The following is a 12,145-nucleotide window of genomic DNA, read 5'->3' as shown; positions in this document are numbered from 1 at the left end:
GCCCTTTGGGGCAGTCTGGTGAAGCTTATGGACTACTTCACAGAAAAAAAAAATTAAATCATAATTCAAAGAAAACATAGAATTTCAATTAGAAGTTAGTGAAAATTATTTATTTTATTGATTTTTTTTTTAGTGAGGCAATTGGGGTTAAGTGATTTGCCCAGGGTCACACAGCTAGTAAGTGTTAAGTGTCTGAGGCCGGATTTGAACCCAGGTACTCCTGATTCCAGGGCTGGTACTCTATCCACTGCACCACCTAGCTGCCCCATTAGTGAAAATTAAGATGCATTTTTTTTTTCCATCCAAGAGCATGAAATCTATTCAGGGACCCTTAGGTTAAGAAGCCCTAAGTGAGTCCAACCCTTTCAATATTTAGTTCTCAAGGTCCAATAGAGTTTACCTAGCATCTAGGAATTTAGACTTAGTTTACCCTGCAGCAAAGATCCTCAGGGGGAATATTTGGCTGCCTTTAAATATTTAAAGCCTGACATGTGGAAGATGGATTAGATTTAGCTCTCCTTAACCCTGGAGAGCAGAACCAGGAACACTGGATGGAAGTTACAAAGAGGAATATTTAGGGGACTTTAAAAATGCCTGTTGACCTATCGCTAAACAATGGGAATAAAAATGAAAGTGAAGATAATCTCTACCCTTGAGGGGGTTTTATTCTAAGGGGAGGCGGGGAGAAGGCAACACGTATAAAGGAAGTGGTGGCTATAGAGGAGTGTTTTGATCTGGGAAGGCAGAGAGGGGTGGTGAGTGGAAAGTGATAGAAAGGTCTAAGATAGTGTTGGTTTTATTATTGTACCAGAGCAAGATGGAAGGGGTGTGATGGGGAGGGTGCCTGTGGCTGCAGGTAAAAAAAAGAACATGGTTGGGTCTAGGTCTAGTGAAATCTCACTTCTCAGGATAACTGGACTCCAAGGTGAAAGTTCCAAAGGTCTTGCAGAGCCTAGTCTCTATGGACTCAATACTAATTAAGAAGGGGTAAAGCATCATGTCAGTAGCAGGAGTATAAGAAAACACTTCCTAACAAGTTCTTCAGTCATTCAGTCCAACTCTACATGACCCCATGGACTTTTGTCCATAGGGTCTTCTTGTCAAAGATAGTGGAGTGGGGGGGGACAGCTAGGTGGCGCAGTGGATAAAGCACTGGTCCTGGATTCAGGAGGACCTGAGTTCAAATCCGGCCTCAGACACTTGACACTTACTAGCTGTGTGACCTTGGGCAAGTCACTTAACCCTCACTGCCCCGCCAAAAAAAATAAAAAGATAGTGGAGTGGTTTGCCATTTCTTTCTTCAGTGTGTCCCCATTTTATAGACTAGGAACTGAGGCAAATAGGGATTAAATGATTTGCCCAGGGTAGCAAAACGAGTGAGAATCTGAGGCTGGATTTGAACTCAGATCTTCCTGACTTCAGCCTGGAGAGCTCTATCCACTGCACCATCTGGTAATTCTTTCTTTTCTTTTTTTTTTTTTTTTACATATAAGGCATTTTTTTTCTGTTACATGTAAAGATAGTTCTCAGCTTTTGTTTATACAAGCTTTACAATTTCAGATTTTTCTCCCTCCCTCCCCTCCCTCCCCCCTCCCCTAGACAGCAGGTAATCTGACATAGGTTATATCTACATATCTATATACAGATATAGATAGATAGATATCTATACACACACATATATATATATATATACATAATAACATTAATCCTATTTCTGCATTAGTCCTGTTATAAGAGAAAAAATCAGAGCAATGATGAAAAACCTCAAAATAGAAAAAAAAAAACAACAGCACCAAAAACAAAAGAAATAGTATGGTTCATTCAGCATCTATACTCCACAGTTCTTTTTTTTTTTTTCTTGGATTTGGAGATCCTCTTCTATCATGAGTTCCCTGGAACTCTTCTGTACCATTGCATTGGTGAGAAGAATATAGTCCATCACAGTAGATCAACACTCAATGTTGATGGTACTGTGTATAAGGTTCTTCTGGTTCTGCTCATCTCACTCATCATCAGCTCACGCAAGACCCTCCAGGTTTCTCTGAACTCCTCCTGCTCATCATTTCTTACAGCACAATAGTATTCCATTGTATTCATATACCACAACTTGTCCAGCCATTCCCCAATTGATGGGCACCCCCTCAACTTCCAATTCCTTGCTACCACGTAAAGAGCAGCTATAAATATTTTTGTACATGTGGGTCCCTTTCCCCTTTCCATGATTTCTTTGGGAAAAAGACCTAAAAGTGGTATTGCTGGGTCAAAGGGTATGCACAGCTTTATCATCCTTTGGGCATAATTCCGAATTGCTCTCCAGAATGGTTGGATCAGTTCACAGCTCCACCAACAATGAATTAGTGTTCCAATTTTTCCACAGCTTCTCCAACATTTATTATTTTCCTTTTTTGTCATTTTAGCCAATCTGATAGGTGTCAGGTGGTACCCATCTGGTAATTCTTAATGTAAATGCCTTGCCTCTGTTGATTATTTTTAATTTATCTTGTATGTAGCCTGTTTGTACACAGCTGTTTGCTTGTTGTCTCCCCCATAAAACTGTGAATTCCTTGAGAGCAGGGACTGATTTTTGCCTCTTTTTGTATCCCTAGTGGTTAGCACAGTGCCTGGCACATAGTAAGCACTTCAGTGCTTATTGACCTGACTTGATTGGCCAGGCACTGAGTTAGGGGCTGAAAATACAAAGAAAACAATTGGAAACAGTCTGTCTGCCCTCAAAGGATTTCCATTCCATGGCAGGGTCAAGGGACCAGGGACAACATGTATGCTTACAAAAATATGCAAAATCAAAGCATATTGTAAAGTAAATGCAAGGTGATTTCAGAAGGGTGGCACTGAAAGCCAAGGGAAGGCTTCATGTAAGACACTTGAGTTGAGCTTTGAAGGGAGTGAGAGACTGTAAGAATTGGAGATGAAGACTAAAGGACAAGGATGAGGGGGCAGGAAGACAGAGAATGCATTCCTTTGCTCCGTCTGCTTCTCCCTCTCCAGGACTCAAGCTATGTTATTGCCCTTCGGAGCTATGTCACTGATGACCCAAGCCTCCTGAGCTTCCGCTATGGAGACATCATTAAGTTGCTGCCCATGGCCTCCCTCGAGCCAGGTATACATTGACGTGCCCTGCCGGGATGAATAGTATGTTGTTGTACAGTCATTTTTTTTAGTTGTCTGATTCTTCATGACCCTATTTGGGGTTTTCTTGGCAGAGATACTGGAGTGGTTTGCCATTTCTTTCTCTATCTCATTTTACAGATGAGGAAACTGAGGCAAACAGGGTTAAGTGACTTGGCCAGGGTCACACAGTTAGTATGTGTCTGAGGCGAGATTTGAACTCATGGAGATGAGTCCAGGTCTGGCACTTTATGCACTGTTACAAAGCTGCCTGATGCACAATATAGGAAAGGATATGATCTGTGTTCACTGGCGTGGAGGGGAGAATACTTATATGGTGTGGGCTGAGGACAGGAGCTGGAGGTGGTATTCAGGTCCAGAACTCAGGCTTGGCACCAGATGCTCCTGTGCTCTAACCCTGGCATCGCTTCCATCTGACACTTGCAGGGTGGCAATTTGGCTCCATTGGGGGTCGATCTGGGCTCTTTCCTTCTGACATGGTGAAAGTGGCTGCCGTGCCTGACTACCTCACCCTCCCCATGGAGCAGAGGGATAGCTGGCAAAGGAATCCTCGAAGAAGAGAATCAGGATTGTCTCCACAAAACCGGGCCACGGAGGTGAGGGAGAGTGGAGAAACTGACGGGCCAAAGGCCTAACTAGTAATTCCTCAACTTTGCCAGCACCATGAACAACACCTTCTTCTCTTGGGACTCTTTTGGCCTGAATTCACAAAATCAAGTCCTTGGAAAAGAAATCTTTTCTTCTATTCCTTGGCTTACCAGGAAAAAAAATCATCCAACTCCAAGTCAGTTGAGATGGACTAAGCTTATACCTACTCTGTGTAGAGAGCAGGGCTTGGTGCTCCAAGAAATAGGGAAGGAATTGAAGACATAATCCCACACGATTGGGGAGGGGGATTTGTGACTGCTTGTGAAGGGTGAAGCACTTGGCATCCAATCCAACAGATGATAAACGGAGCTGGTTATTGAACGCTTCCCAGTGTTGTTCCGTGTGTCTTGTCTCACCAAGTAGCCTGTACGCTCCTCGTGAGCAGGGAAACTGTTGGGGTGCTTCTGTGTGCCTTGCACAGAGCCAGTCATGGTGCTAGGCAGTTGTTCAATAAAAGCTCTTTTGGCTTGACTGACTTCTGATGTTGCACCTTATGCAGTTGTACTGCAGGCATCTACTTAGTTACACCATGGGGATAGGATGGGGGCATAGACAAACACAGGTTCTGGTGCTTGAAAACAGCCACAGTGGCCAACCTGCAAAACAGGCCAACTGCAGTGACTGGATTGACATTGGGTTTCCTGTATCTTCAGTGTGAACATACTCCCAGCCAGGCACCCAGTGAGTTCTCTGAGGTGACCAGCTCTGTCTTCTTGGATGTCAACTCCACTTTGGCCGCTGGTACCAACACTTACGCCATGTGGGAGTATGCCCTGAACTACTTCCAGGAGGCAAAGAACTCGTGAGTGCCCAGAATCTAGGCAGGACCCATTCCCACATTAGGACTGTGTGCCCTTCTCTGTGGATTGGTCATGATCCTCTACCCAAATTCATCTGCTCACCTAATTCCAAACAGCAGGAACAGAGAGAGTACCCAATTTCCCCAACCCCCAAGGCCTCTGACTAGTCCTTAGCCAGTCTCCTCCCCATGAAGCCCTAACTAGGCCTTGTCCTTAATCTAGGGAGGGCTGGACAGTGGAGATGTCAGAATATAATGCCAGAATCCTGGTGCAACATACGAAGGTAAGGGGTCAGGGTGAGAGGGAACTTAACCCCTTCCTGAGTGGTCTTCTTTCAGACAACTGGCACAGAGGGTGGGCAGATCCAGACTTTGTAGACTGTTGCCTTTCTGGACTCTTGCCCCATGGTCATTGTCCAAATAACTCTGACCCTCAGGTTCCCATCCAGAAATCTCTGACCAACTTAATTGATGATGATATGAACAATCTAGCTGTGGAGAACTTCAGGGGTGAGTCTTCTTTTATTGTTGTGGGCACACCTTGGGCAAATGCACCTACTAGCTGGCAGCACCACAGATACTGGTTGCTGGATTGTGCTTTTGGCTGTCTGGGACTCCACTCCTTTTCTCCTTGAGTCTTTACTTCCAGCTTACCACAGTATTACCAAAGTGCACAGGTTCCCATGGCTCTTAGTCATCCCCATCTGGACCTAGAACTCAAGGTAGCCCCACCTAGTCTACCCCCAGCACACCCACCTAGTTCTACCTATTTTCTCCCACTTTTGCTCTGCAGCTGTGATGCAATTTATGGGCGATCAGCCCAAGAAGAAAGATGACTTGGATATACCATTTGAGATGCTGAAGGTGAGTATCAGAGCTGGAAGTCTGGGGACACAGGAGAGTCCTTGAGTACCCAATCCTGTCAGGTACAGGGCCTTGAATTGAATCCTGTGCCCCACGACCATTGCTCTGTCCCATTTTCTGATTTCCACCCCCTTGTCCCCAACCCCAACCCCCTCTTCCCCAACTTTTCTGTCCTAACACAACTCAACTCTCTCCGCAAACTAAATTCCTATTTCCATAGCTGTGCCGAGAACACAACTTGAGAGATGAAATTTACTGCCAGCTCATCAAACAGGTCACAGAGAACCCCCAACAGTGAGTGTTGTGGAAAGGTTGAAGTTGGGACACAGGAAAATGATAGGGTTTTGGGAAGGTGGAGATGATCCAGGCTGTCTTGATCTCTGCCTTTCAGGGAACAATGCATTCGAGGATGGTACCTCCTCCACCTCCTCACTGGTTACTTCCTCCCCTCACCCACCCTCATGCCCTATGTCACCAAGTACATGCAGGATGCTGCCCCCAGCCAAGGTACATTGGTGGGGACAGGAGAGGTAAAGGGGAGGGTGCAAAAAAATCAAAGTGCCAGACAAGGGGAGAAGACCAGATGTAGTTTATGATCTCAATCCTGAACTCCCCATCTCTACCCAGAGCTGGCCCAGAAATGCCAGGATCATTTACAACGCACTGTCAAATACAGAGGTCGCAAGCACCTGCCCCAGCATTGGCGAGATGCAAGCTTTCCTGGTACTTGGTCTGGGAGGTCATTTTGAGTGTCCCTTAGGGGAGAGGAAGGGGCCTAGGGTCACTGTTTTTCTCTAATAACTGGTCTATATTCTAATCCTGCAACTTTCCTTGGCAGAAGGGGAAGACAACTCGAGCACTTTTGCTCCACTTACCTGGGGGTCTGGAATATAAGACAATCATCCAGACCTTTACGGTGAGTGCTGGGAAGTTAGCAGTGGAGCTTGTGGGGAGCAGAGCCCCTTTCCCTCTTCACTTATGACCTCACTCACACACTAGGTGGCAGCAGACGTGCTGGCGGAGATGTGTGGCCAGATGGGCATTGAAGAAGCCCTAGAGGTGCAAGAGTTTGCCATCTTCCTCATCAAGGAAAAAGGTGAGGGGGGAGCACTGCCTGGAACCAGCTGAATGTCTTTTCTTTTTTTCTTTTGCGGGGCAGTGGGGGTTAAGTGACTTGCCCAGGGTCACACAGCTAGTAAGTGTCAAGTGTCTGAGGCCAGATTTGAACTCAGGTCCTCCTGACTCCAGGGCCGGTGCTTTATCCACTGCGCCACCTAGCTGCCCCCCCGAATGTCTTTTCACGGGAGATCTGAAGGTGATGTGGAAGGAGCGGCAGCTGACCACCTTTATGTGGCTGCTGGGAAGGCTGGCTTAAATGCTTTAAGCAAGGGGAGTGGTAGCTCTTAGAGGAGAGCTGCTCTACTTGCATGAAGGGCTCTGAGATGGGAAGGCCAAGCTGCGAACGTTCCTGTGCTGGTCCCGGCAGGTACACTAGTGAGGCCTCTGCACCCCAACGAGTACCTCAACAACGTGGTGCGGGAAACTGACGTGGAGCTGCACAGCCGCCGGCTCACCTGGGATACCCCACTGCATTATGACAATGAAATCTACATCACCACACACTACAACCAGGTCAGCCCCAGGCCTGCTCCTCAGGCAGCATCACCTCTGCTTCCCCGGACTGAGGGGGAAATGGACCGTGAGGAATGAGAAGGGTCAGAGAGGAGGGATGGATGAGGGAAGCAGAGGCTAAGTTTGGGAGCCAGGAAGTCATCCCGGACAGGTGCTCCTGGGTCTGGCTCTCCCTCATCTGCCCTCTTCCCTTAGGTACATCGGGACTACTTGCAGGGAAAGCTGTTGGTTAGCACCCAGGTCCAAGCTGAAGCCCCGCTAGCTCTCCTGGTGGCCCTGCAGCATCTAGGCAGAGAGATCAGCAAACTGCCCACTGGGTATGAGCCCAAACGGGCATGGGGAGGCTTAGTAATGCTGGGGGTGCCATACCCAAGTGTCAGCCTCTCTCTCCTTCAATACCCCCTGAGTCCACCCTGCCCATCACTTACCTTAAAGCCTTCCTCCCTCATCTGCCCCATGCTCTCCCCCACTTTTAGGTTTAGATATAGTTAGTCTGGTATTAAGGGAGGAGCTGTCTCACCACCCACATGTCTCTCAGGCAGGATCTGCTGAAATATGTCCCATGGACACTACAGCCGCAGGTGAATTTGAAGATCTTAGAGAATCTGGTGGAGAGCCAGCTGAGGGCCTTGAAGAGCTACAACCGCAGAGAAGCACACATCAGCTTCATTGGTGAGCTACCTTCTTTGGGTGGCAATGGCCAATAAACCGAAGGGGGGGTTCAAGAAGGAAAGAGAGCAGAACCATGCTAAGGATGAACAGGCCAAGGGAGCTGTCGAGGAAGGCACCAGAGTGCCCTCTACTCTTCCCCTCACCCTCTACTTGGCCCTGCTCATAGGTTTGCTGGGATAGTCTATGGGTTCCTAGTCACTCCCCACCAGTGACATTCCCTACCCATCCCACCTCACGGGCCAAGGGGTCACATCCTGGCCCACAGACTCTCAAAGCACTTTCCCTTCTATGCTCTTTATCCTCCAACTCCACTGCAGGGAGGAGGAGCAGGCATTATCAGTGTTTGAACAGTGTGAGTCACTGACTTGTTGGTTAATCCCCCATCCTTGCCCTTTGCCTGCAGAGGCTGTGAGACGCCTTCCTCTCTTTGGTTATACCATGTACGCTGTGCTGCGGATGAGTGAGCCAACCATCGCCACCCCCTGCTTACTGGGCCTCAACCGCCAACACCTCATCTTGGTGGATCCTAGTTCTCACGTGGGTGTGATTCTCCTCCCCTCCCCTCACTCATACAACTGCCCTCCACTCCTGGGTCCTTGCCTGTCAGATGAGTCTCCATCTCTCTACCCTGGCCCCCACAAAGATCTAAAGAACAGCTCCCCTTCCCGGTATGCTGTGCCATTCCCAGAGTCAGTCACTCCCTCTTCCATGTCCTCCCCCTCCCCAGGAGCAGTGCTATTCCATCAATCTAAAGGACATACAGCAATTACGTCAGCTCAGCGCCCTGGACGATAACCCAGGGCTGGAGCTCAACTATGGGTCTTTCACCAGCCCCAAGACCATCTGGTTTGAGCTGCCACAGGTGAGAGCCCTCTGATGTTGTCATGGAGGATGGCCAACAAGTCACCGATCCATCTCTGTCCACAGCCCAGACTCTTGTTTAGAAGGGAGCCCCCACTAATGTCCACTTTGTTCTGACAGGCCCAGGAGTTACGGCACACCCTTGTCTTCTTAATGGAGTCCAGTACCTCTACCTAGCCTGGCCTGGTTCATCCTGCGTTGGAAGGGGAAGGGGTGGGGAGACAAAGACTGTTTTCTTTTTCATTTTCCCTCTCCTCCATACTCCCACTCTTCACAGTCTCCACACTTCCTGGTGTTCCTGCCCCTGCTCCAAGCTGGGGCAGAAGAGAATGGGTAACCTGGGTATGAGGATGGGGCCGGGCTGCAAGCAGGAATTGGGAAGCATGTGCTCAGCTGAAGCGGCTGGATCCTGCCCAGCTCTTTGGGCCATCAGGGGGCAGGACTTATTTTCCCACTCATCCTTACCCAAGTCCAGCCCCAGGCCTGCTGGGGACAGATGCAAAGAAAATAAAACCTCAAACAATCAAGATGTCTTGTAAACATGAATGAGAGATGTGAGTAGAACCGAGAACAGATGGCGCTGGGGAACAGAGTTGAACCTGATCAGAATAAAAACTTTTATTACAATTTGTAAACACTAATAGGCCATTGTGACCCTAGCAGATGGGCCCAGGGCAAGTATGGCTTCTGAGAGGGTCCCAGGGCCTCATACACACCCAGTAGCAAAGTTAGTCAATATGGCTTCAGAGGGAGGTAGAGGGTGTGAAAGTAGGTATGTGGGCACCTCAGACAGTAGTACCACCAACACATTAAAAAGTGCATGGAGGGGGCAGCTAGGTGGCGCAGTGGATAAAACACCAGCACTGGATTCAGGAGGACCTGAGTTCAAATCCAAACTCAGACACTTAACAGCTGTGTGACCCTGGACAAGTCGCTTAAGCCCAACTGCCTCACCAAAAAAAAAAAAAAAAGTGCATAGGGGAGGCACCCTCCAAATGCCTTCCTCCTCTTCCAGGAAGCCCTGAGAGCTGGCCCCTTCTTCCAGGAAGCCAACCAAGAAAGCCCAGCCACAAAAATGGGGAAGCAGCAATGAAAGATGAGACTTTTAGCTTTACAGGTAGAAAGGGATGGGCTGAGCTCTAGTCCCAGCCCCAAGGGATGGAGGTATTTACAACAGCCACCCTCAAATAAGGTTCTTGCATAGGCAGACACTGGGACTCTGGGTGAGGGGGAAGCTCTTCCCTAGCAGCAGCAGGATTCCCCTCCTTCTTCTGCCCCCAGCCCCAGTTCTCCAAAGCCAAGAGCCCACAGCACTGAGCCAGTCTTCCCTACGCTGGCCTGGCACAGGACAGAAGTCACTGGGGGCTTCCCAGGGCATGAGGTAGGAAGGGGCCCTGGGCTCTCAGCAGATATTATAGCCTCTCCAGTGCTATGCCAGTCCTCTCCTCCTCCCCAGCATCAGTTATCTCTGACCTGGGTCAGGCAGGTCCAGCCAATCACTGTCGCTTTCACACCTAGCCCGGCTTTGAAAAAACTGCTTGATGAGCCTCTGAGCCTCTTCTTTCACTGCAGAGAAGTGGAAGGGTAAGGCCCTGTACCCTTCCCTCAAGGTGCTTCCCCTTAGTCTCCCAAAGCAAGGCCCAGGGCACTCACCACTCCCCCACAGAGGCATCTTCTGGGTCAGCAAGTGGGAAAGGTGTCGGGCGAAGCCCTTAAATAATTCCTGGAAAGTCGGAAGACAGAGAGAAAGGTGGTAAGCCTTGTCATCTCCCCAGACCACTTAGCAGCTAGCTCCTCTGGAGATGGCTCCCTGCATTTTTCCTGGTACAAGGGAATGACAGACCTCAAGGAAGGGTAGTATCCCTTGCCCTCCTTGGCAATAATGAAAATAACAGTAACTACTACTAGTGGGGGAAACTGCCCTCCCATCAATGGCTGACTGTTCCCCATTTCCCTGTGCCTCATGGCCCTAAATCTAAGTGCTAAAGGGCAATGGAGAACAGGTTTTTGGGGCAGGAAGAGGATTACACACCCTACCTTGGAAGCAAATTTGCCATCCTTGTAGAAAGGGGTCAGGTATTTGACTACGATGTCTGCAGCCTCTTTCAGAGAGACACCAGGCGTCCTTGGTCTTGGGTCTGGAAGGTGATTGGGGCCTTGGTTCTCTATACTCTGGTCAAAATTATCTTCTCTTTTGGAAGAGCTGCTGACTTTGGCCTCTGGTGGTATCAAGGTAGAGGGTTTGGCTGTGGGTCGAAGCCTCTTCTGAGTCTGGTCCTCTGGAATCCCCTGGGCATAAGCACAGTGGACCTGGCAACTCTAGGATCCATTTCCTCCCCAGCTAAGAATTCGACCTGAGCTAACCCCTGTCTTGATCCTTCAGGGGATAAGCATAACCAGCTGGGAGACTACCGGCAATTCTAACGAGTTCCAGCAGACCCACCAAAGACCTTCCAGCAAACTTCTAGCTTGACCCTTTCCCCATTCTCCCTGCCCCAGCCTGTCTTTGGGCAGGAGAGACTGAGTTCTAGAACAATACCTGATGGGATCTGGGCCGTTTCCTTGGCTGGGTGTCCTCTGGGGCGATGGGCTGCACCTCAGATTGGACCTTGAGGCTGAGTGGGGAGGATGGGGAGAAGAAGAAAGTAGGTGTCCGGGTCCTTTCCATACGTTCCTCCTTAAACCTTAGCTGCTGGGCTGGGTAACAGTTGCCCTCTCACTGCATCCACCCCCCACGTAGTTCGAGCCCAGTCCCTGTGAATAGTTTCCTCCACTCTCCACTCCTACTGAGGAAATGATTCTGAGTCTACTCTCAGGGACTTCTGGAGGTCTCTAGCCCCAGCCTTTGCTGTCCTGAACCTCCTCACCTTGATTCCAGCCCTCCCGTGGTCTCTTCCTGGCTCAGAGCAGACAAATGACTTAGGGCTCGGTCCTCTTCCATTATACTCTTTCCCTGGGCTACCTTGGGTTCCCGAGTCCTTTCAGGAGAGGGGCTTGAGTCCACTGTTTGCACAGATGATAGGCTAGGTAGGGGTGGGCTCTTTGCCCCTTGGTGGGAGAAGAACCGAGTTATCTCCTGAGAATTTTTTGCTGCCTTGGCCAGCAACTGCTGCTTCTTGCTACCTTGAGACTTGATGACGGGGTGGTCCGCAGGGGATCTTTTAGCCTTCTTCTCAGGCAATGGTCCACTTCTCTCCAGGCCTCCTCCAAAAACTCCCTGTTCTGGGAAGGGCTCTGCCTTCTTTTCAGGCTTGGAGGTATCTCTTGGGCCAGGCTTCTCTCCTCCTTCTGGTCTAACAGGTGGCATCTGCTCCTGAGCCAAGGACCTTTGCAAGAGTTCAGCTGCTGTCTGGAAGGGCTCGGAGCCTGTCCGGAAGCCAGCTCCTATTCTCTTTGATTTGAACTATGGAGAGAAGGCGATGGAGGGGTCTGATTATCAGGTTCCCAGCCTAACTGCTGTGGCCCTATCAGTCCTTTCCCCTCTGAGGAAGGAGAAAACAGTAGAGAAGAGGGGAGAAAAGA

General features: G+C 49.3%; 2 protein-coding genes across 5 annotated transcripts in view; one reads left to right on the top strand and one right to left on the bottom strand.

Annotated features, from left to right (window-relative positions):
- The window catches only part of MYO15B (myosin XVB), a 32,913-nt gene extending 24,113 nt beyond the window's left edge, over positions 1-8,800 (top strand). The window contains 18 exon segments of the mRNA XM_044003294.1: positions 3,007-3,118; positions 3,574-3,743; positions 4,449-4,597; positions 4,818-4,878; positions 5,032-5,104; positions 5,388-5,458; positions 5,679-5,752; positions 5,850-5,965; positions 6,086-6,150; positions 6,152-6,181; positions 6,297-6,374; positions 6,458-6,554; positions 6,945-7,090; positions 7,286-7,407; positions 7,629-7,762; positions 8,166-8,299; positions 8,490-8,624; positions 8,744-8,800. Of these exon segments, the coding sequence (XP_043859229.1) occupies positions 3,007-3,118; positions 3,574-3,743; positions 4,449-4,597; positions 4,818-4,878; positions 5,032-5,104; positions 5,388-5,458; positions 5,679-5,752; positions 5,850-5,965; positions 6,086-6,150; positions 6,152-6,181; positions 6,297-6,374; positions 6,458-6,554; positions 6,945-7,090; positions 7,286-7,407; positions 7,629-7,762; positions 8,166-8,299; positions 8,490-8,624; positions 8,744-8,800 (1,824 nt within the window).
- Positions 8,801-9,216: 416 nt separating this feature from the next.
- The window catches only part of RECQL5 (RecQ like helicase 5), a 37,431-nt gene continuing 34,502 nt past the window's right edge, over positions 9,217-12,145 (bottom strand). For 2 of the 4 annotated variants that reach the window (XM_044004958.1, XM_044004961.1), the window contains 4 exons: positions 11,491-12,026; positions 11,163-11,238; positions 10,661-10,912; positions 9,217-10,346 (listed from right to left, as the gene is read on the bottom strand). In XM_044004958.1, coding sequence (XP_043860893.1) covers positions 10,086-10,346; positions 10,661-10,912; positions 11,163-11,238; positions 11,491-12,026 — 1,125 coding nt within the window. In that variant the 3' untranslated portion in view covers positions 9,217-10,085. Of the gene's footprint in view, positions 10,347-10,660; positions 10,913-11,162; positions 11,239-11,490; positions 12,027-12,145 lie in introns of those variants that run through there. The other 2 variants (XM_044004959.1, XM_044004962.1) reach the window with 2 other exon arrangements.

The sequence above is a fragment of the Dromiciops gliroides genome, chromosome 4, assembly GCF_019393635.1.
Source record: "Dromiciops gliroides isolate mDroGli1 chromosome 4, mDroGli1.pri, whole genome shotgun sequence".
In the NCBI taxonomy this organism is placed as follows: domain Eukaryota; kingdom Metazoa; phylum Chordata; class Mammalia; order Microbiotheria; family Microbiotheriidae; genus Dromiciops; species Dromiciops gliroides.
The sequence above is the reverse complement of the archived record's forward strand: the minus strand, read 5'-3'. Positions and strand labels throughout refer to the sequence as shown.